This window comes from Heterocephalus glaber, unplaced genomic scaffold (assembly GCF_053883595.1).
Source record: "Heterocephalus glaber isolate CG9 unplaced genomic scaffold, H.glaber_assembly_v1.0 deba00001472, whole genome shotgun sequence".
NCBI classification, from domain to species: Eukaryota; Metazoa; Chordata; class Mammalia; order Rodentia; family Bathyergidae; genus Heterocephalus; species Heterocephalus glaber.
In genome coordinates this window covers 70437388-70459010 of record NW_028258315.1, presented here as the reverse complement: position 1 = coordinate 70459010, position 21623 = coordinate 70437388, and the positions used below count along the sequence as shown (strand labels likewise).

Below are 21623 nucleotides of genomic sequence, written 5' to 3'. Positions count from 1 at the left end.
TGACTGCAAAACTGCAGTGACCTGCTTGAGAAACAGTATGGCAGTTCTTCAAAACTTACATAATCCAGTGATTCTACTTCTGAGTATATGCCTGAGAACTGAAAGCAAAGATTCGAACAGATACTTACGCTCCCTAATGAGTAAATGGATAAACAAACTATGGGTATTATTCAGCCTTAGATTCTGACACATGCTACTACATAGATGAACCTCATGCTAAGTGAGGTAAGCCAGAAGCACAAGTATAATCACACATGTAGGAGGTACTTGTCAAATTCATAGAGACAGCAGAATTGTGGTTGAGATGGAGGATAAGAGGGTGCAGTTACTCTGTACACAATTTTAGGGACGATATAAGAGTTCTAGAGGTCAATAGTGGTGATGGCTATACAGTAATACAAATAAAATGTCATTAAAATGTTAATACAGTAAATTATGGTATATATTTTACAGTTAAATTATGAAAGCTCAGAAGTGAATAAATTAAAAGAATGATTCATAACAACACTGATTGACCTGCAAACAAAATGTTGGCTTCAATAAGCAAACTATACTATGATATGGTATGACCATTTGTACAACATCAAAAAGTACAGAAAGCCAAGCATGCTTAGAGATACATAGTATGTAGAGCCAAAAGAAAACAAAGGGACAGTTACTGAAGGGCGACAAGGAGGGAATACAACCATGTAGGGGAATAATTCTTAAGGTAGTGCACCTTTAGGTTTCATATGTAAGCAATGGTTTGTGTATGTTCAGTTATTCTTGGGGTTTTATACTTAATATAAATATCCTAATATGTGATACTTCACAATTTAATAAAGCAAAATAAACCCTGCCACACCTGAAAAGAAAAGTGAGACTTTTCCATGTTTTACTTCCCAGGTGATTTGTGTTTCATAATAAGACTAGAACACCACAGTGGGCTAGTTTTCATATTGATGATTACCCCTCTCCTCATAGAATAGTATTTGCTCCACTCACCTAAAAATAAAATGATTCCAAACACTTTATTCACACAAATGTTTTTTCTGTTATACTGGGGATAGAACCCAGGGCCTTTGCACCCATTAATCTTCATCCTCAACCCTTATGTTTTAAAACAGGGTCTTACTAAGTCACTTAAGTTGCCCAGACTGGGCTCAGACTTTTGATTCTCCTGCCTCAGCCTCTCAGAGTACTGGGATTATAGGTGTGTGCCACCAGGCCTGACTAAACTCAGATGTTGTAAGACTATGGTCCTGAACAGGCTTACATTATAACTTCTGGTAGTAAACTCTGCTCATGAAATACTCACTAAATAAGTGTTATGAACTTATCAAAAACTACCCAGAAATAATATCTGGCAGATTTTTAAATGTGCTTAGATCACATTTGGATATACATAGAATATTCACATCAATAATATCTAAAAAAATTTAAGCTCACCTATAGCCAATATATCAGAACTTTTGAATAAAACACAGACACACAGATAGGTATAGTATTTAATCGAAATATATTTGTCTAATATCTACAAAGTGTGAACAACTGGTCTTAAGAAAGCAGACAGAAGGCACAAAATTAGTATTACTACAGAGAAGCATTCATGCTACTGGATTTTATAAATACCATTGGAGTGGCATAATAAAAAATAAATTAAGCATTCAGCAAAAACCAAATAATTTTTTCCTTATTATTTGTTTTGGTCATGTCTTTGACCTCATTTGTGAAGGCTGAGGGCTGAAATTCAACTGAAACCATAGAGCACTTATGCAGGAATGATGTTATGTTTCAATCACAGTGGCTTTCTTGCAGAGTTTGGGTCAAACCACAGAGGTGCACTTAAGAACAAAAATCCACAGGAAATTTCCTTTCCCCAAACTAAATACAAGACTGAGGTGCTGGTTGTGCATGTTTTATATGCATGCGTGTATTTAATTTCTAAAGCCCTTTTTCTTATCATAAAAGTAGTGAAATCACTATATGATTTTGTTTTCTGCTGTAAAGGAAGCAGCTTTTGAAAAATGTGTGACTGGTGCTTTGTGCATGAGAAATCATCAGAAAGGTGGAAGAAAAGTCCCAGCGGAGCTTGACTCTAGGTTCTCCTAGGGGAGTTCCATCCTGGAAGGCTCTGGCACTAATCTCCATCAGCTTCCTACCCATCCTTGTCATTCAACAGGAGACGAGTTTACCTTTCTTAGGTGTAGACAAACAAAACACCAAAATGGAGAGGGAGGTGAAAATCAAAATAATTATGAAATTATTGCCAGCCACACTTCTACCAGCAGTGAGCCACTTTCTGCTACAGGGAAGTCAACTGAGCCATGCCAATTCAATCCTTATCTTGACAGGACTAGACTAAGTGAAAACATCTTTTAAGTGCAAAACATTTTTTGGCAAAGTGAAAAATAGAAAACTTCAAACCTCATTGATAAAAAGGAGCTCATGATTATCCCCTTAAACCTTGGTGAATGCAGTATTTACATGTATAGTAGTACTCAACAGATGTGTACATAGTGCACATGTGAACATACACAATATCACACGTGCCCCAAATGGCTCTTGAATAAATTCAATCCTCTAGCAGAGTTTGGGGTCCATTTTTCACAGTATGTAATTTCTCTGAAACCATTTCTTAGATGCTAACAGGAATTCTCGCTAAATTCCAACAGAATCTTGATACTGTACCACTTTAATTCCTACAAAAACAGGGCTCTTTGGGAAAGCTCCGCACCATCACGCCATCAGTGTGCCTTCCAGAGGGGGTTGAAGTATACCCAGCCATCACCCTGAAAAAGGAAAAAGGCATTACAGGAAACACCAGCAGGGAGAACAAGAAGTCAGGACAGGTCCCCCAGCCTCTGATGTACCAAGGTAATACAGTGGACACTCAGGACTTCCACTGATCTGTGTGCATCTGCCTTGTTCCCACTGTGCTCTACCAAAGCCAAGCCAGTAGTTTCATTACCCTTCCTCTGCCTGGCTGTTTTCAGAGCCCATATGATCTATCTTAGCATTTCAGGAAGAAATCCCATGAAATGGCCAAAACAAAAGGGAGTTTTGTTGATTTACATCAAGGCTTCTTGGCAAAAAAGCACTGAGACAGTTGGACAAGAGAAAGAGTGACTGACTGGACAGGAGAAAGGAAAGATGAGGGAGCACATGTGTTGTATGTGCCCAAATCAGGAACTTAACAGCTCACCAACCTGGAGGGAACACCCACCTAAGACTCTTTAGCAGGCAGTAGTCACAAAAAGATCAGCACACAAAAGACCACCACCCATCAATCATCAAGTAAAAAAAAGCCAAGAATCAAAATGGTATATACAACCTGGTGCTAAAACCAGCAAGGGATATATTAAGTAGTAACCAGTGTAGTGTTGGGATAATTTTAAGTCTTTACATGACCCCAAGCCTTCTGTTAAATGAACTACTGGCTTTTATTAAACCTAAGGTAAAGAATTGTTTTTTGTTATCCTTTAATGCACAACTTCCCTCAAAAGTGAAGCACACTAGCTATTCCCAAGAGATAGGAACCATCTCACAAAAGGATCCTTCAAGGGTTTACCTCACTTGAACAAGGGTCTCTCATAGGGTTCCTACATAGTGACCCTTACTTAAAGACAGAGTCTCCCCAAGTGGCCTTCCTGTTGGAACCAGAGTCCAGCCTCAAAGGGTCCTTACTTGGGAGAACATCATCAGCTTCCTGCTCCTAATCATAAGTCCACCTACAAAGTACCTTGTTGCCCAACTCGCCCACAGACTTATATCAGTGGTGGCAAACCTATGCATGTGTGCTGCAGCTGGCTGTTTGTTACCATTGAAAGTTCTAAAAGGTTCACCTTCACTGATCTAGGCAGAAAGATCCCTCCTTGTAGCAGAAAGCAGAGATTAGCAGCACCTGAGCTAAACAAAGTCCCATGGGTACATTTTGCTTGGCTCCTGGTATTAAAGACTAGAGAGTCTGCTTCATTCCTCACTGGCCTGCTTCTCTGCATTATGGAGTTCCTGAGGGCCTACCTTAAAAACTGTGGGCCTACATTTTTGTGCCTGTCCCCAATATGCTTCCCAGTTACTCCACCAGCAATTTCAAGGGCATGAGAGTCTTCACTGGGTACACAGTGCCTGGCCCACTTAGCCAGTGGAGAAGCTCATATGGATATCATTTCTGCCTTCCAATATCACTTTACTAGGTGACAGTTGCATTTCAGGCAAGGGACCCACACTGGTCTGCCTTCAGATGTCCAGCCTATGTGGCCCAGAAGAGACAAAGCCCTGGGAAATAATTCTCCAGCATGAGGGTCTCAGCCCACCCAGGTGCAGAGGCAAGCATGAAGTGCTTCTCAACTAATTTGTATGGATGGTAAATAGGGATTGTGGCATTCCTAAATGGAACAGTATCCAGGTCTACAGTCCCATTCCTGTCCCTCCTTGACAGGCTAATGGGACTTTCTGGTGGCAGGGTACAGAGGGGAAGTGTCAGTTGCTCAGCTCTGCCCTCGAGGTAGTTTTAGGCCTCAAGACATTATCACAAATATGGCAGAAAAGTTGTCATGAATTCTGTCCAAAGCTGGAGCCAGACCCAAGCTGTCCCCAATCCATCCCAGGACCTTCCTTGTCCTGCCTGTCCCCATTTATCCAAACTGCTTGGTTAAAACCTGTCTGCCCCTCACTTGGTACAAACTCCTTTTGAGGGCAAGAGCCCAATAACAGGTATGGAGATTACCTCCTGGATAAAATATTTCGGTTGCCACGGTGTGTGGAGGCTCTCCCGCTTCCGTTCCTCTATCCGCTGCTTCTCTTCCAGCTGTCGCTTCTGCTCAGTGGCTGCATCGATGTCCCCTAGGCACAAGTATCGGGTCACCTCCTGCCAGAGATTCCTGAGAATGCAGAGTAGAAATGATCAGGCAGGGCCAGTGGCTGGAGGGTGACGGAGTGGCCAGAGCAAGTAAGGGGCATCCAGACAAGCTTTCTCTGGGGTAACTCAAAGCCTCAAGAGCATTTGGACCCAGGGCACCTGCCCATACTTTCTATATGTCCCAAGAAGCATACATTTCTCAGGGCTCTGAGCTCCTGAAGATCAAATCTCCCCTAACGATATAAGGTGATATACTACTACTACCACCACCAGCAGTGACAGCAGGAATTTACATGGTGTTTACCATACACTTTTCTAAGCATTTCACCTACAAAAGTTCATTTAATCCTCACAAGCCAGTGATAGAGATGATATATTACCATCCCCATTTTACAGAGAGAGTTAACATCCTTATAAGCTTAAGTGATGGAGCTGGTAAATATGAACAACACCCACTTTCCCACAAAGGAACCTGGAACTAAAGAAAAAGACTGACTCTGGTGCATGCCTGGGTGTGGGGGGGCTATGGTGCAGGACTTGTCATTTCTCCCCTCAACGTGTACACAAAGAGCTACTTCTCTGTCTTGTTCCCTCAGCAAAGAGGCAGTCAAGACTGGCTTGCAACTACCATGTAGCTTGGCAGTTTTTCTCCTCTGGACTTCCCAGGGAACCACCTGGACTCAGAGGAACACCCTGTTCTAGGGGGTGAGGAAAAACAATGGTAAAGCAGGACACTATCAGCCATCTGCTTCTTCACTTGAGTACACCAGAGGCCATGATTTCACACCAAAGGAACTATCAGAATTTTCAATGGAGCAGGTTCCCTGCCTGGTTGGCAGGAAATGATGCTCTGCACCCAGGTCAAGGAAAGGCTCATTAGCTCCACCTCCTCCGTGGGATGCTCTGGTCCCTTTCAACAGTGAGGGCTTAGCATAGTGGTGAGGCTGGAGTGCTGCGGCCCCTTGGGGCCAAGGAAGGGCAGTGGGTCTCCAGCAAAGCAGGGACAGCAAGCAGAGAGCTGGAGGAGAGTTGATGCTGAGGGCCAAGCTCTGGCTGTGAACTTACCTTCCCACCAGCCCCAGCTCATCTCCCATCAGGGAGAGACCAAAGGAGCACAATACTGTGGAACTGGTATATAAAACCAGGTGTGACTGACCTCACAGATCTTGCTATTTCTGTTTACGTCCTAGTACCTGATGTAGGAGGAAAGACTCTATCCACAGATGAATGGATAAAGAAAATGAAGCACACATCCACAATGCAATACTCTTCAGGCACAGAAGAATGAAATCCTGTCATCTGCAACAATATGAATGGACCTGGAGGACATTATGTTATGCCAAATGAGCCAGACACAGAAAGATAAGTAATGCGTGTTCTCTTTCATATGTGGAAGTGTAAAATGTTGAATTCATAGAAGGAGAGAGTAGAATAGTGGTCATCAGAGGCTGGGAAGTGGTCGGGGGCAGAGGGAGTTGGATAATGGGTACCAAAATATCGTTTAATAGGATGAATATGTCCTAACATTCTATGGCACAGTAGAGTGATATGATTTGCAATTTATTATATATTTTATAAAGGCCTAGAAAACTCCAAAGGTTCCAAACACAAAGAAATTATAGTTGTTTAAGAAGATTTCTGGAAAGGCTAATTACCCTAATTTGATCATTACATGTTGTGTATGTGTGTGTGTGTGTGTGTATGTGTGTGTGTGTATATATATATATATATATATATGAACTGAATGATCACACTGTACCCCATAAATATATACAATAATGCAAAGGAATTGGACTGGGAATGTAGCTGACCTGGCATGCATGAGGACTAACCCTATGGGAGGAGGGAAGGGGTGGGCTGGGGAGAAAGGGAGGGGAAGGGAGGAGGAAGAAGGGGGGAAGGAAGGACAGATGGACAGACTACCCAAAATAGTGAAGTGAGGTAAGGAAAGGAATCAAAAAGGGGATGGGTTTTGGTTCAAACCCAGTCCTTCTCATACCCCTCATGCTGAGGGACAGGGGGCCACAAGGGCAGCCAAGGTAGGCATTCTGTCGGGGGAGGACTTTCATAAAGTCCCATGACAGAATGGTGTCCCAAGTTTAGAGTGCAGAGACCCCCAAGGACAGTAGAGCAAGACCTGCCCTACAGACAAAGGACTCTACCCAGACAAACACAAGGACCCAACTAAGTCACCTGAGTGTGAGGAGGATGGGGAGTGCGGAAGGACTGACCTGGGGATAGCTCTAAACACTGAGCTAAAAGGCAGAACAGTAAGAAGGCTTCAGGGAGGGAAGGAAGAGAGAAGATGAGGAGGAAAAACAAAAGGAGCCCAAGGGAGTCCTCGATAAGCAGAGCGCCAACATGGTGAAGGGTAGGAAGGTGGCAGAGGCAGGGCATGGCTGCCTGCTCTGCCTTTTACCTCTGCAGCCCTGAGGGCCCTGGCCAAGGCAGGACCTCTGCTCAGACCACATTCTAGGGATCAAGAACAGACACATACAAGTGTGTAGTGAAACATCTTCAGTCCATCCCTAACAGGAGTGGTTCCCCTCCCGGGGAACTACCTGGAGACTGGAAGCCTCACCAGGGCTGGCAGCACCGTGATGACCAAGAGAACTGGTCTAAGCACCAGTCCACTCAGCCAAGTTGATGGTCCCTCCTTTGGCCCTATGGTTAAGGTCCAGGGTACCCAGAGCAGACAGTGGGTGCAAGCGTTCTGAGCAGCAAAGGAGCCCTGGGACCAGCCCCTCTCCCTTAAGGGTGTGTCCTTCACAGCAAGCAGGGTGGCTTGGCTCCATCTCTCTACAGTTCGGCTCCACTGTTCTACAAAGTACACACAGACAAAAGAGGCAACACCCCTCCTCTCTTGGTCTGGAACCTGACCCCATCCCTGCTCTGGACTGAATTCTGAGTTCCCATGGGCTGAGGCAGCAGCTAAGCTACTGTAATATCCTTGCAAGAACAGTGGCAGTCCTCAGAGTTTTGTTCTCAATGGCCAGCCAGGAAACAAGCCACGGCACAATGGGAACCACGGGGTTCCTGGATCTGGGAAAGCTTATCAGAGGCAGTATTGCCAGGGATGGGTTTCTTTCCTTATTGGCACCTTTTGCTTTTCCTGCTACCACCACCCAATACACTGGGATTAAAAAAAAGACAGTCGGAAGTTTGTGGCCTCCATTTGGACACAGAAGTTACACTCACTGTCCTTGAATAAATGACAAGAAAGAGCATACTAATCCTACAACAAAGCTAAGCTTCCAGGGATGCTGAAGCTCTGTTTTTAATAAACTCAGTGATAATGTATTATTCATATGAGCTGTTGTGCGCCTGTTTTGTTTCCTCTTAATAAGCACTTCTTCCATTTGGTTGTAAACTCTTCTAGTAATAGCAAACCCTTTCATAGACTTATTTGAATCCTACATAACATTGTAAAGAGCAGCATAACTTTTAGATTGCAGCAGGGGTTGGCGAACCTTCTTTGCAAAGGGCCAGATTTTAAACATTTTAGGTTTTGCAGGACATATGGTCTTAGTTACAACTACTTCATCCTTGTAGCAGGAAGACACCCATAAACCACGAACAGCTGTCAACGATGATGGCTCTCTCCCCCAAAAAACTGTATTTACAAAATCAGCCATGGGATGATGGCATAGACTGAAAAATCAAAATGGTATATTCCAAGAAGATTCTGCTTGTGTACCTGCATAAACATCACTTTAAAAAAAATGTTACATCGAGTAGTTGTGTAATAATTCATTTCACAGGGTACCTATTCCAAATGCTGGGCAGTTAGGTGTTTTCTTTCTCATTCCTTTGTTGTTTAGATTTTTTATTTTGTAAGAAAAAAAACTGTGTTTAAAATTTTCTATGAATTTAAGAATTTTCCCTGAGAATAGATTCCGAGAAGTAAAATATAAGAACTCAGAAATTTAAAGCTACTGACCCATGCAGGTGAATTACATCCACCCCCTCCTGGGAGGACAGGGGATACAGAGTCAATTGTACTACACCCTTTGCCAGCACTGAGCTGTTTTTGTTTATGTTTTAAATAACCCTAATCTTGTAAGGAAATAAAAACATATTTCATTGCTTCACAGCTGAGTTCTTCGATTACTAGCAACTTTCCACAGTTAATTCTACAATCAACAACTCATCAGCTGAGCTGACCAACTTTTTAGCTTGACCATTAAAAGTCTGCAATGGACTATCTTCACCGTCTGCCCCAAACTGCAGAACAACCCAAGTGACAGCTAAATGGCTCTACTGCTAAGGGAGATTGGGGGTGGAGGTAGGGGTTCAAATGGTGAAAGAAGCTTGAAAGTGATTCCCACTCGTGTCCAGTAGCTGCACTTTCAAAGGTCCTGCTCTAGCCTCAGTCCAGTGCTGAGGGGCAAAGCTGAGGAGGCACACAGTCCAATTCCTACCTGGACTCCATGGGCCCTTGCTTCTCCAGAGGCCTGATCTTCTTCGGGTACACGGGCAGTGTGGTTGTGTCGATGACTTTAGTTTCTCCGTTGCTATAGGTGAACTCCAAGATACCGTTCCACTCCCCATGGGCTTTACAGACAATAGTGTTGGTCGGATTGTGCTTTACTTCGGCTGTGACCCTGAATTAATGAATGCGTCAAAAGAAAAAAGCCTTCAGAAGGGCACTCATATTTAGAGAATTTTTTAGGGGGGTTGGGATGGAGGGATTGTTTTTGCAGTTTAGCCTGAAGACTAACTTTTAAAACATGATCTAATATCCTTAGGCAGAAAAAGTGGGAAAATTGGTGAAATCTAAATAAAGTCTGTAGATTAGTTAATAGTAATGTAGCAATGTTTATTTTTCAAAATGTTCACAAATGATTATGTAAGATGTTATCACTGTGATGGAAATCAAGCAATTCGGGAAAAATGAAAAATACTCTTCTCTTTTCCCCAACTATCACCAGTCCTGTTCAACATAGTACTTAAAACATTAGCAAGAGCAATCAGGCAAGAAAAAGAAATAAAAGGAGATGTACAGGAAAGGAAGAAGTCAAATTATTATTTGCAGGGGACATGATTCCCTATATAGAAGACCCTGAAAAACCCACCAAAAGACTTCTAGAATAGCCAAATTCAGCAATGTAGCAGGATACAAAATCAACACACAAAAATCAATAGTGTTCCTCTACACTAATAATGAAACACTGAGAATGAAATTAGGAAAAAAAGATCATTCACAAAAGCAACAAGAAAAATTAAATACTTAGAAATTAACCTAACCAAGAAAGTGAAGGACCTCTACAATGAAAACTACAGTATTCTGAAAAAGGAAATTGAAGAGGACATCAGAAAATGGAAAGCTATTCCTTGTTCCTAGGTAGGCAGAACCAATATACTCAAAATGACCATACTTCCAAAATTGATATATACATTTAATGCAATTCCAATCCAAATACCAACAGCATTCTTCACAGAACTAGAGAAAACAATTCTAAAATTTATGTGGAACCAGAAGAGACCAAGAATAACAAAAGCAAACCTGGGTAACAAGTACAAAGTGAGAGGCATCACAATCCCAGACTTGAAATTGTATCACAAAGCTTCAGTAGCACAGTACTGGCATAAAAACAGACATGAGGATCAAAGGAACATAATAGAGGATGTGGAAACAACCTCAGCCACATTCAACTATTTGATCTTTGACAAAGAGGACAAACATATACCCTGGAGGAAAGCTAGCCTCTCTCATAAATGGCACTGGGAAAACTCACCATGTACTAAGTAAACTAAAATCAAAATAGATCAAACACCTGTTAGAAACACTTAACCTGCTGGAAGATAAAATAGGTAAGACCCTTGAAGTCATAGATGTGGGCAAGGACTTTCTGAACAGAAGCCTGGCTGTACATGAAACAGTACCAAGAATCAACAAACGGGATCATATCAAATTTAAAAGCTTCTTCACAGTAAAGGAAACAACCAACAGAGTGAAGAGACAACCTACAGAATGGGAAAAAAATTTTTCCAGCTATTCTTCAGAGGACTAATATCTAGAATACATAAAGAACTTTTAAAAAAAAATCAGACACCCTCCCCAAAATAAAAGACCCAACTAAAAAAAATGGGTAAGTGACAGGAAGAAGTACAAAGGGCCAATAAATGAAAAAACATTGTACATTGCTGGCCATAAAGAAATGCAAATTAAAACAACACTTAGATTCCATCTTACCCCAGGAAGAATGGTCATCATCAAGAATTCCTTAACAACAAATGCTGGTGAGGCTGCAGGGAAAAAATAAACCTTTCTACACTCTGCTGGTAGAATGTAAACTAGTACAACCACTGCAAAAATCACTATGGAGATTTTTCAAAAGACTAAAATTAGAAATTCCACTTGACCCAACTATGCCCCTTCTAAGTATCTTCCTGAAAGAGTTAAAGACATCATACCACAGTGATACATGTATATCTATGTTTATAGCAGCACAATTCATAATAGCTAAATCTTGGAAGCAGCCTATATGTTCATCAACAGATAAATGGGTAAAGAAAATGCAATATTTATACACAATGGAGAACTATTCTGGCACAAAGATAAATGAGTCATTTGTAGAAAAATGGATGCACCTTGAGACCACAATGGTAAGTGAAATAAACCAGACACATAAGCTTAAATATCACATGGTTTCTCTCACATGAGAAACCCAAAATATAAACAAAAAGCAAAATGGTCTTTTTCAAATGGGAAGGGGATGGAGTGAGGGAGGGAAGAGGGAAGGAAAGGAGAGGAAGGGGACAAAAGATAGTTACGATGTGTTATGTGCATGTACCCACTCCACGCAAGGAATGTGAACATGGGCTGCAAACATGTATTGAAGAAAACATAATATTTAATGGTGCTACATTTTAACCACAAAGAGAGCATAGAGGATTGAAGGGAGAGGTTTTCCATCCTTAAACAAGAGCAATTTTGAATGTGAGTCAAATGGGGCTGCTCACAATCCCGAAAGAGCTCACACCTGGCCATCCACGTGTGCCCTCACTGATGGTTAAGCAATGCCCAGACTGCAACCTCACACCACAGCAGTGGCTGAGGGCTGACCTTCAACCTCTCTTTAAAAGGGCCTTGGTGGATGTTTTTGACCTCTCTCTCCCTGGCCCTGTCTGAGGGTCTCCCCCAGGTCTCTACTCCTGGCTAAGTGTAAGCAGGTGCCCAGCTGCTCCCCACCTGGTGCTTTCTGTGTAGTTTGGGCAACAGAACAGAAATCCGAAGCTGCTCCAAAGCAGACCAGGATAGGAACTAAGCTCCTCTTTATACTGTGGCCCTACTCAGCCTGGATTTAGTTTGCAGATCCAGGCTTGGAAGCTTTCTCCCTGAGCCTGACAACCTTGCTCCTGAGCAGCAGGGAGGAGAGTACCTGAGGTGGAAGGTAGCAGTGATGTACTGGTGCAAGGTCAACAGCTGCCCCTCCTGATGGAAACACCACATCTCTATCCTTTGGATAACTTCTGTGCATTTCAACAACCAACATATCATCACTGAGCCTGAAGCCTGGAAGAGCTACACACAACCAGCTCTTGTGCGCAGAGTATGCTGGCTCCAGCAGCCACTGACAGAACCCTCTGGTTTCCAACTGTTAATACCAATGCAGTCCAAGAAAAGGGGCAAAGATGGAGGCTTGTTTATGCAGTGGGACTGCTCCAAAGCAGGCTTTCTATAGCTAGAGCCTGAAAACAACTTGTTTCCTCAAATGGCAGACCTCTCCTGCAGTTTAAGCTTCTAAAAGGAAAGAAATGGTCCCATCTCATGGACACAAGATACAGGATCCAAGAGTTAACTGGGGAATCACTAGCAATGTCCAGGCTCACAAAGCAAATCATGTCAGAGCAAAGAAACAGGCTGTGGCCACAGAAGGGAGTTTACTGTAACAAAGAGAAGCACCTTTTATTTTCTGGGGTGTGTCCCATGAATGCATCACCAGAGAGTTCCCCATAAATTAAGAGCAAAGAGAGCTCCAAAAACTGCCCTGGGAAGTGGGGAAATGAAATGCTTCTTTTGAAAAAGGCCTGCTGATGGGTGTGGTGGTACACACCTGTAATCCTAGGATTCTGGGAAGCTAAGGCAGGAGGATTGCTAGTTCAAGCCCAGCCTGGGCAACTAAGCAAGACCATGTCTCTAAATGAAAAGTGAGAAAAGGCCTGGAAATGTAGCTCAACACAAAGCCCTGGATTCAATCCCCAGTTCCAGGGGAGTTGAGAAGGGGTCCTGTTAACTTTATTTTCATTTCCAACTATTCCACCACAGAACTGGAGCTTCTGGTGAAGAAAGGAAACCCAGGGCATTGTGATAAGACAAAGCCAGCACCACCCTGGCCTCCCCTACCTGTGGACTTTCCCTCCATAGAAGGGCTTTGTGTGGAACGTCACCGTTGCTGAGTACCCAGTCTTGGCGCAGTTGATGCTGACTTTTCCTCCGAGCTCCACCCATGGAATGGTGAGGATGGACCGGGCATAGGCACTGGGCAGGGTGAAGACGTACTCCTCCCCATGCTCCAGGAGCTTCAGCACACCTCCAGGGAGAGAAGAGGGAAAGTCAGACACACACACATACACAAAGGAAAAGGGTGATGTGGGACCAGGAGACTCAGACCAGAACTGGAACAGCCCCACCATAAATAACACACTCTTAGCTCCACGAGTGCTCAGCCTGGCAAAGCACAGGACACTGAGACAACAACATGAACCAGGCCTGAATTCTACCCTCAGGGAGCACAGGAGAGTGGTGGATGCTAATCAACGATAGAACAATGAGGCCTCCAATGAGCAGGTTGGCCTGGAAAGGCAGTCTATCACGAGGAAGGGACACTCTGCACTTGGAAAGGTACAGAGGAAAAGAGTACTCTGTCACTGGGAATATAACTGAATGCATGTTATGCAAACACACAATGACCAAGACATCTTATACCAGATAGACTGACATCAGAACAAACAAGCCGCCTCCCAATCCCCAAGGCAAATGACCGCAGCTCTCATAAATCAACTGACCCACTGTCCTGAAAGGGAAGCTCCAGGCCATCTCATGCTCTTAGGCACTTGAACCTCCTCCAATACCTCAGAAAGACCCAGATGACCCTTGAAGCCCAGTCCTCACCATGTGTGTAGGGAGGCCTGCTGTGTTTGTGAGGAGAACCACACAGGAAGGTTTCCATCCTATGGCCTCCAAATCAGAACCCTGGCAGGAGAACAGTCAAGTCTGATGTAGCCTTTTGTGTCAAAGCCTGCTTTGCCTCTCACTCCCTCAAACTGGGTTGCTTCAAAAGATGAGCTGAAATAGGCAGGAAAACTGTAGCCAATGTCACACACAGACATGAGGTCAACAGCCAAGAACCACCAGAGGCAGTTAAAAGAAATCACCCAGGATGTCCTTCTCTACGTTTGTTCTATTCTCAAGGCCCCCGGACCTTCAGGTGCCAGCCACATCCTTGCTGCTGCTGGGGCAGCAGGGGAGGACCCTGGGACTCTAGAGGTGGCCAGCAGTCAGCCCGCCTTCAAGGCCTAGAGCGGAGATACAGGACACCTCCTCAGTGTTAATGGACTTGACTTGGTGGTAACATTCTTCTAGCTGGCCACTAAGTCTCACCAGCACCACAATCTCACCCGTGTTCCTATTCAGTGGTTACCCTTTCTGTCCTGAACTGTAATACCTGCGGTCTCTTACCTATTCGCACACCTTGTCAGTCTTCAGAGCAGCAGTGCACACAGCCAGGAACTCTGCATGTCAAGTCTGCCGGCCTTGTTTACAAACAGAAACTTCATACTCTTGAGAGATTCCTTACGATGTTTTTTCGTGAAAGAATGTGTCAGACATGAATGACACCATGGTGGATCATTCCACGTCCTGTCACTCATCAGCCTAGCAATTTTAACTTCTCTGTGCCTCAGTTTCCTCATGCGTGACACACGGATAATGGTGTGTGGGCCTCAAGGGCCATGGTAAAGATAGAGAAAGTGATTCTAAAAGAGCCTATGAATTCTAAAAGAGCCCAAGCCTCCACCTGGCACAGTGCCAGGACCCTGAAGGTTTATATCCTAATTATTTCTTCCTCTCTGGGAGATTCTTTTTGGTACCAGGGAACCACGGAGCTAAATCCCCAGCCCTGGAGATTCTTAACAATGGCATTGCCGTTTGGCAATAAAGAGCAAATCTCAAAGTCTGGTGGTGGACTATGCATGGGGGGAATGAGTGAGATTTTTAAAAATGTAATGCTTTGCACATAAAAATAGCATCCTCTTCCTGCTCCAATGTAGAAAATTTTCTTCCAAACCATGGAGAAATTTCTCTCACAACCTCAAAGTCAGTGAGCCCCAGAGCTAAACTATTTTGAGGGCACTGGCAAAATCACATTCCTTTGGCTCTTTTCGGAAAGATCTCTCAATATGTGTTCATACATTAAACTACCTGTGATTATGCCTTCTCAGTACTTTCTCAGACTAATGTTAAAAAAAAAATCTTTCCTTAACAAGAATAAATGGCTATATTAAAATTAGACTTACAAATAGGATTGCAAATGAAAGTTATTTCTTCACTTGGCCTAAGGGCTGAGAGAAGCTGAAAAACACCAAATAATCAATCATACTGTGTTTAGTCTCAAGCTGGGAGATTTTCACGTGACGTTCCACAAACTGATTTACCAGTGAACATCAGGCAAAGCATTAAGATTTTCAAACTGATAAATTTAAAATAATTTTATATCTAACTGCAGTCACAGCAACCAAAATATTCCGGCCGGATACTGCAATGTGTGTGCAGGGCCCAGGGTGGTCCTAAGTCCCAGGCAGACACATCCCCTCCTACCACCAGCATGGACTTCACCAGGAATCCATTCTAGTTGTTGGGGGGAAGCCACTTGTGAGAGCAGCTGAAGGCAGCTCAGCTCCTTGGCCATGAGGTCAGTTGGGGGTTTGTACAGCTGTCCTGACTGAAGAACAGAGGCTTCTGGGTTCTCTGAACGCTGTTGTAACAGGGACCTAGAGGTTAAGCCTGCAGATGCCCACTGGGTAACTGAAAGCAAGATAAAACTTGCATCTCTGCCTTCATTTTCTGTTTCCATTATTACCTTAAAATTTTGGGTCAGATCCCTGCTCAGCTCTGCAGTAGGCATGTTAATCACTTTAGGAATGTCTTATAATATAAGGTCTCTTAGCCCTAAATCTACCTAGCCTGTCTCAGCCCCTTCAAAACTGAGGACACAGGGCCGGGGATTTAGCTCAGTGGTTCTGGTGCCTACCGCGCAAGCACCAAGTCCCGAGTTTGATCCCTGGTACCAAAGGAAAAAAAAAAAAGAACAACAAAAACTGAGGACACAAGATAAGAGTAACTCATTTTCAGGATTTGTAGGGACATCCAATTGCCGGCTTTTACAACAGCCAGTTCCAGACCCCCTTGAGCAATGCCTAGAAGTCTTCATTGTCCTAAACTTGCAGCCACCTCAGATTCCAGGAAAAGCAGAGCCTAGCAGACCACCCCATGATGAGATGCCCCCCCCCAAGCAGAAACAGTTACTCCATGAGAACTGAGGCTCCAGACCAAAACTAGACTATTCCCCTTTTCTATAATGGCCCCAAAGCTTCTGGCAGTCCCTTGAAGACAGATCTTGAACCTTTCTGGGCTTTCCAGCAGGGCTATACTGACAAGCTCCTTTCCTACCCTTCAGCACTGTTGATCTCCTTGACTGATGTTTCTGCTATTTTTATTTTGTTTTGTTTTGTGAGACAGAGTCTCCATATGGAGCCCTGGCAGTCCTTGAACTCACAATCCTCCTGCCTCAGCTTACTGATTGTGGGGGATTACAGACATGTACCACCATTCCTGGCTTGACTGATGTTATGGGATAGGTGGCTGAGCCTAGTCTGCCGGGACCTCTGGACCTAGAGATTTTGCCCTAAACTCTGATACCAGTCTTAATTAGGGGCTTTTCATGTCAGAGCTGGGAAGCGGATGGGGTTGGGTAGACTGTGAGCTGCAATCTAAGTGAATTCACAGAATAATGAAGAACTTTATAACGGTACTTCATTGTAGCCTCATATGCCACAGCCTAAAGGCACTAATTTCAGAGGTAAGGCCATATATTTACATTCAAAATTTCAAGAGGACCAATCTAAGGTATCATTTTTAAAATGAGAGCTTGGAGAAAACATTACTTCAAACCTAATCAAATTCATGGAAGATGTGATAGAAAGGAAAATATTCCACATGTACATCCTGCCCAAAAGGGGGCTCCGGATGCTTACAAGTATTTTGTGTGAAAAAAGGCCTCAGGGAATGGACCCAAGTCCCAGGCCTGCCCAGGCGACAAACGCAGGAACACACAGCCTGGCCAGGAGGAGGGCCAGAGCATCTCTCCAGAATCATCTCTGAACTCTGTGCTTCTGATGTTCTGAGTAGAATTTTCAAGCAGCTAAAGAAAAGCAGGAGCTGCAAATTCAATTCTACCTCAGGGTGGCTGCACTGAGGGCTGAGGAGAGGACATCCAGGGATGCTTGAATTACAGCCCAGGGCAACAAAGGGGGAGGGGAGTGGCCAAGACCCTGAGAAGTCACAGGCCTCTCAGCTGACTTCAGGAGATGGAGGGGCAAAGCAGGGCTGAAAAGCCCCTGGCGGCTTGCTCAAGGACAGGTCCAGAGGCCATGAGTTCTGTAGGGCAGAGAGAGGAGCCTTACGGGGGTGGTGGCTTAAGTAGAAGGCCTAGGGACACAGGAGAGGTGACAGGATGGCAGAGGTACTGGGGAAAAGAGCAATGGTGCCAGGGAGCCAGAGCTGGCATAAACCCCAGCTGCATGGGGCACAGTCGCTGCACAGCCCCTCTTCGCCAGAGGCCACGGCTGGTGGTGGGAGAGGAGCAGGGGGTGCTGCTTGGTAAGACAAGAGGGCACTTGGGAAGCTGGGGAGGGACTGAGGATCTCTGACTGAAAAATTTCTTAAAATCAGTGAAAATGGATCTGCAACTCCTTACCTCTACCAAAATTTCCAGGTATTTGTCTAATGCCAAGAATTCCTGCTTCCAGTCTCGTAGACTGGGCGATATCTACTTTAGGCGTACACTTCAGTTTAAGAATCTGCCCTTCCCATGTCTTGATTAGTAGCAGCAAGCACTTCTTCTGAGTGCAGGGAAATCTCCAGAAAGAAAGGTGAATAAATGTTTTCCACATAGCAGAAAATGCATTTGGCTTATCAAGAGATATTATATTTACCAAGCACTCATCCCGACCAGTCACAGATTTAAACTGTGTGAACTTGCCTCTCTCCTCCTACCTGCACATCCCTACTCCCACCTTACTCTCCCTCCACACCGCAGATACAGTAATGCTGCTAGAATTATTTCCACAGTCCGGGGGCTCCCACAGCTCATGCAGAATAAAAGCCAAAATCCCTTCTGGGCCCTGCCTGCCCACTGTCTCCTCCACCTGCCCCTGTGCTGCAGCCACTGTAGCCCACTCAAGTCCCTACAACAGCCCAGTCACGTGTGCTGGTCTGGGGGCCTTGGCACTTGCTGCCCTTTTTGTCTGCAGCACCTCTTCTGAAGCCTCCTGCCTGGCTTACTCCCTCACTCAAATCCTCCGTTCTTGTTAAGGTCCCCTCTACTGGAAACTGAGACATCCTATACCCATCCACTCTGCTGCCTTTCCCGGCTTTGTCTGTCAGTGCCAGTGGCTTTCATGCAGGCATCCTGTCTTCTGTCTGTCCTTCACTGGGGTGTGAGCCCATGAGGGCAAGGATTCCTGTGTGCCAGAGCCTCTCCTGCTGCCCCCAGGACAGTGCCAGCCACTCTGCAAGTGAATGGAGAAACCCAGAATTATCTGAGCCAGCACTGTTGTAGATAAAACAGCCAGGAATCACCTATACAAATGAGATGTAAATATAAACTGAAGGAGTGACTAGTCTTCTCTAACCTTCTCTAGCAAACAAACCTCTTTCATCTTCAAAGAATTTATGATGTGGGAAATGTAGAATAAAAAAACTGAATAGAATGATAAGCGTCTCCTGAATATCAATTTTTGTTTTTAAATAAATGGAAAGATTTTGCTGGTACAAACCTTATAGGGCGAAGCAGACCTCCAGCAACCTATACAAACACAGAGGCCCAGATAAGCCAAAACCAAGATTAACGTTGCTCCTGTTTCTTATGACAAACTCATGATTGCAAATAAATGCAAACATAAACCTCCCTCAAGGGGTCTTTAGTAGTCTTCTGGCGTCCACAGGCTAGACTACAGCACTACCTGGGTCCTGTCATGTGGCTTTAACTCAAATAGTGCTGGGTAGGACAGCTCGCTGTCACTCAGGCTGGGGGGAGAAAGCTGAGTTCAGAACAGCTATGAATGGAAATGTAAGATCTATCTCACCTCAATCAACTTTGTTTTCCTGGTTCAGAGGGGCAGTACTCGGTTGTCCTGGCTACACCTTCGGAAGGGCCCTGAAGCCCCCAGGGCCAGATGCCATTCTTTCCTTGAGCTCTACCTGCTAGTCACCCCTCCACATATTCCTGGGCTTGTGACCTTGGGTGACTCCTGGAACCTACTCTACAGATCAGAGAGGTGCTGACACAAGGAGACCCCAGTTCAGGAGATCAAAACAGGACACCCCTTCAATATAGTTCCCTAGCATAATGCGAGGTGGCTACTCAGAGGAGCTGTAGGCACAAGGATGGCACTGAAAAGCGGGCCTTTTGAGAAAAGAAATTTACAGCCAGCAATGCGGATGGAGGCTTTTCTGATTGATCCTCCCATCTGCCTGGAAGAGACCTTTTACTCAGAAAGCTGAAATGGATCCCTGACCCAGAACCAGAGGTGTGGACAGGCTGCTACCCAGGACACTTCAAGTGTGTCACAAGACGAGCCCTGCTCCCTGTGCATGTTCCTCCCCACCCTGCAACTTCTGCTCAGCACCAAGCCCGAGCCTTTCTTTAGCCCTAGGTAAATTCTAATCTTCTAATCCTGCTTTCGGCTTCTAACTTTGTGTATGTCTCCTGAGCTTATGTTCATCAATAAAATTTGATATGATTTTTTCCTATTGATTTACTGTCAGTTCATTTCATAGACGGAAATTATGGAATCTTCCAAGGGAAATGAGTAAATCTGAAACTTCCCCTTGCCAGCCCCTGCCAGGTGTCCCTCTCACTGGTTTGTGGTGAGGCAGAACGGACACCTGTGTGTGTGTTATGTGTGACACCGGGCAAGCTGCCTCCGTCGAGTTACTTGTCTGTAAAACAAGGGATGCCGGGGCTCACCAGAGGTATACTATGCATTTTCAAACATTTGGGCCCTTTGAAACTGAAAATTTTCCCCTGCACTAGGGATTGAACCCAGACCCATTACACTAAGCTATATCTCCAGCTCTTTCTAAGTTTTTTAACAAAAAGTTATAGACAAGATCTCACTAAGTCACTAAATTGTTGAAGCTAGGCGCGAACTTGTGATCCTCCTCCCTCAGCCTCCCAGACCTGTTGGGACTGTAGATGTGCGGCACCCCACCTCGCTGGAAGCTCTTACAGGGAACAACAGGTAAAGGGGGCTGCTGGTGCTGGGGCAGAGGAGCTGCTGCAGGAGCAGAAGCCTCACCTTTCTGCCCTTCCCTCCTCCTGGCCTGAGGGTCCCTGAGGAACACTGGGATTCTCCATGGCACAGCCAGAAGCCCTGTGGCTCTAGGTGGGCAGATTCTCTTTCTGCTCCAAGGTTCCATCTGTTGTCAGTAGTAACAATTTCTCCTTAAGAAGAGAAACCATTTCTGACACCCTCTCTGCTTGTGCAGAGTGGGAAAAGCCACAAAGCTGATCTTACAGAAGAGTGAGGGGAGCATGTCACTGCTGCTGGGCTTCATTTAAAGAGGAAAACGGTCATCTCAGCCAACAACTCTTACTCTCAGACCCACACTCTATTCTGAGGCAGATCCTCTGGGTGCTCTGTGCTCCAGAACACATCTAGACTGCTGCGGTTTGGATCTTAAATGTTCCCTAAAGGTTCCTGTACTAAAGGTCCAGTCACCGGGCTATGGTGCTGTTTCGAGGTGATGGAACCTTGAGGAGGTCGGGCGCAGAGGAGGGAAGTGAGGTGACTGGGGATGTTGGGACCCTTGCCTGCCTTTCCTTCCTTCCTTCCTCCCTTCCTCCCCCTCTCACTGCTTGTTGGACAACCTGAGGGGGGCAGCTTTGGTCTACCACACACTCCTCACCATGATGCTCTGTCTCGCCAAAGGCCCCAAATCAACAGAGCCAAGCAACCATGGACTGAAACCTCTGAAACAGTGAGCCAAAATAATCCTTTCACCTTTCAAGTTGATTTTCACAGGTATTCTGTACAGAGACAGAAAGCTGACTTTTATCATGTTTTACTTCTTTCACCAGACCACATGGTCTAAGCACTATCATCTCCTGCCTAGGTTATTCTCATAACCTCCCAACTGGTCTCCTTGCTTCCACTTTTGCCTGCCTCATGATCTGTTTTCAACAAGCAGTGGCCCAATAGGCTAAACCATGTCAGACAATGGCCCCGCCCCTTCAGTGGCTTTGTAGCTCACTCAGTGTAGGAATCAACATCCCTAGCAACTGCCCACAGGCCCTACATGATCCACCTCTCTGACCTCACCCTTCCACCCTGGTCTAGCCACATGGGCTTCCTGTCTTCCGCCAGCATGCAGGGACCATCCTGATTGTGGGCCTCTGTCTTGTCCCTTCTTCCTTACAATCTCCTCCTGAATGTTATATGCCTGGCCTCTCTTTGCCCCCGTTAGGTCTCGGTTCAAATGTCACTCCCTTGGCAA

General features: G+C 44.9%; 1 protein-coding gene and 1 long non-coding RNA gene across 9 annotated transcripts in view; one reads left to right on the top strand and one right to left on the bottom strand.

Annotated features, from left to right (window-relative positions):
• Nucleotides 1–1473: 1473 nt before the first annotated feature.
• Osbpl10 (oxysterol binding protein like 10) overlaps nt 1474–21623 on the bottom strand; it is a 293822-nt gene continuing 273672 nt past the window's right edge. For all 8 annotated transcript variants that reach the window (XM_087182162.1, XM_004857821.4, XM_087182164.1 and 5 more), the window contains 4 exons: nt 13191–13377; nt 9262–9444; nt 4709–4862; nt 1474–2771 (listed from right to left, as the gene is read on the bottom strand). In XM_087182162.1, coding sequence (XP_087038288.1) covers nt 2727–2771; nt 4709–4862; nt 9262–9444; nt 13191–13377 — 569 coding nt within the window. In that variant the 3' untranslated portion in view covers nt 1474–2726. The remainder of the gene's footprint in view (nt 2772–4708; nt 4863–9261; nt 9445–13190; nt 13378–21623) is intronic.
• Nucleotides 2704–19877, top strand: LOC147826401 (uncharacterized). Its single transcript, XR_015439527.1, has 2 exons — nt 2704–2856; nt 6031–19877. It is a non-coding gene; the product is annotated as an uncharacterized LOC147826401 (long non-coding RNA).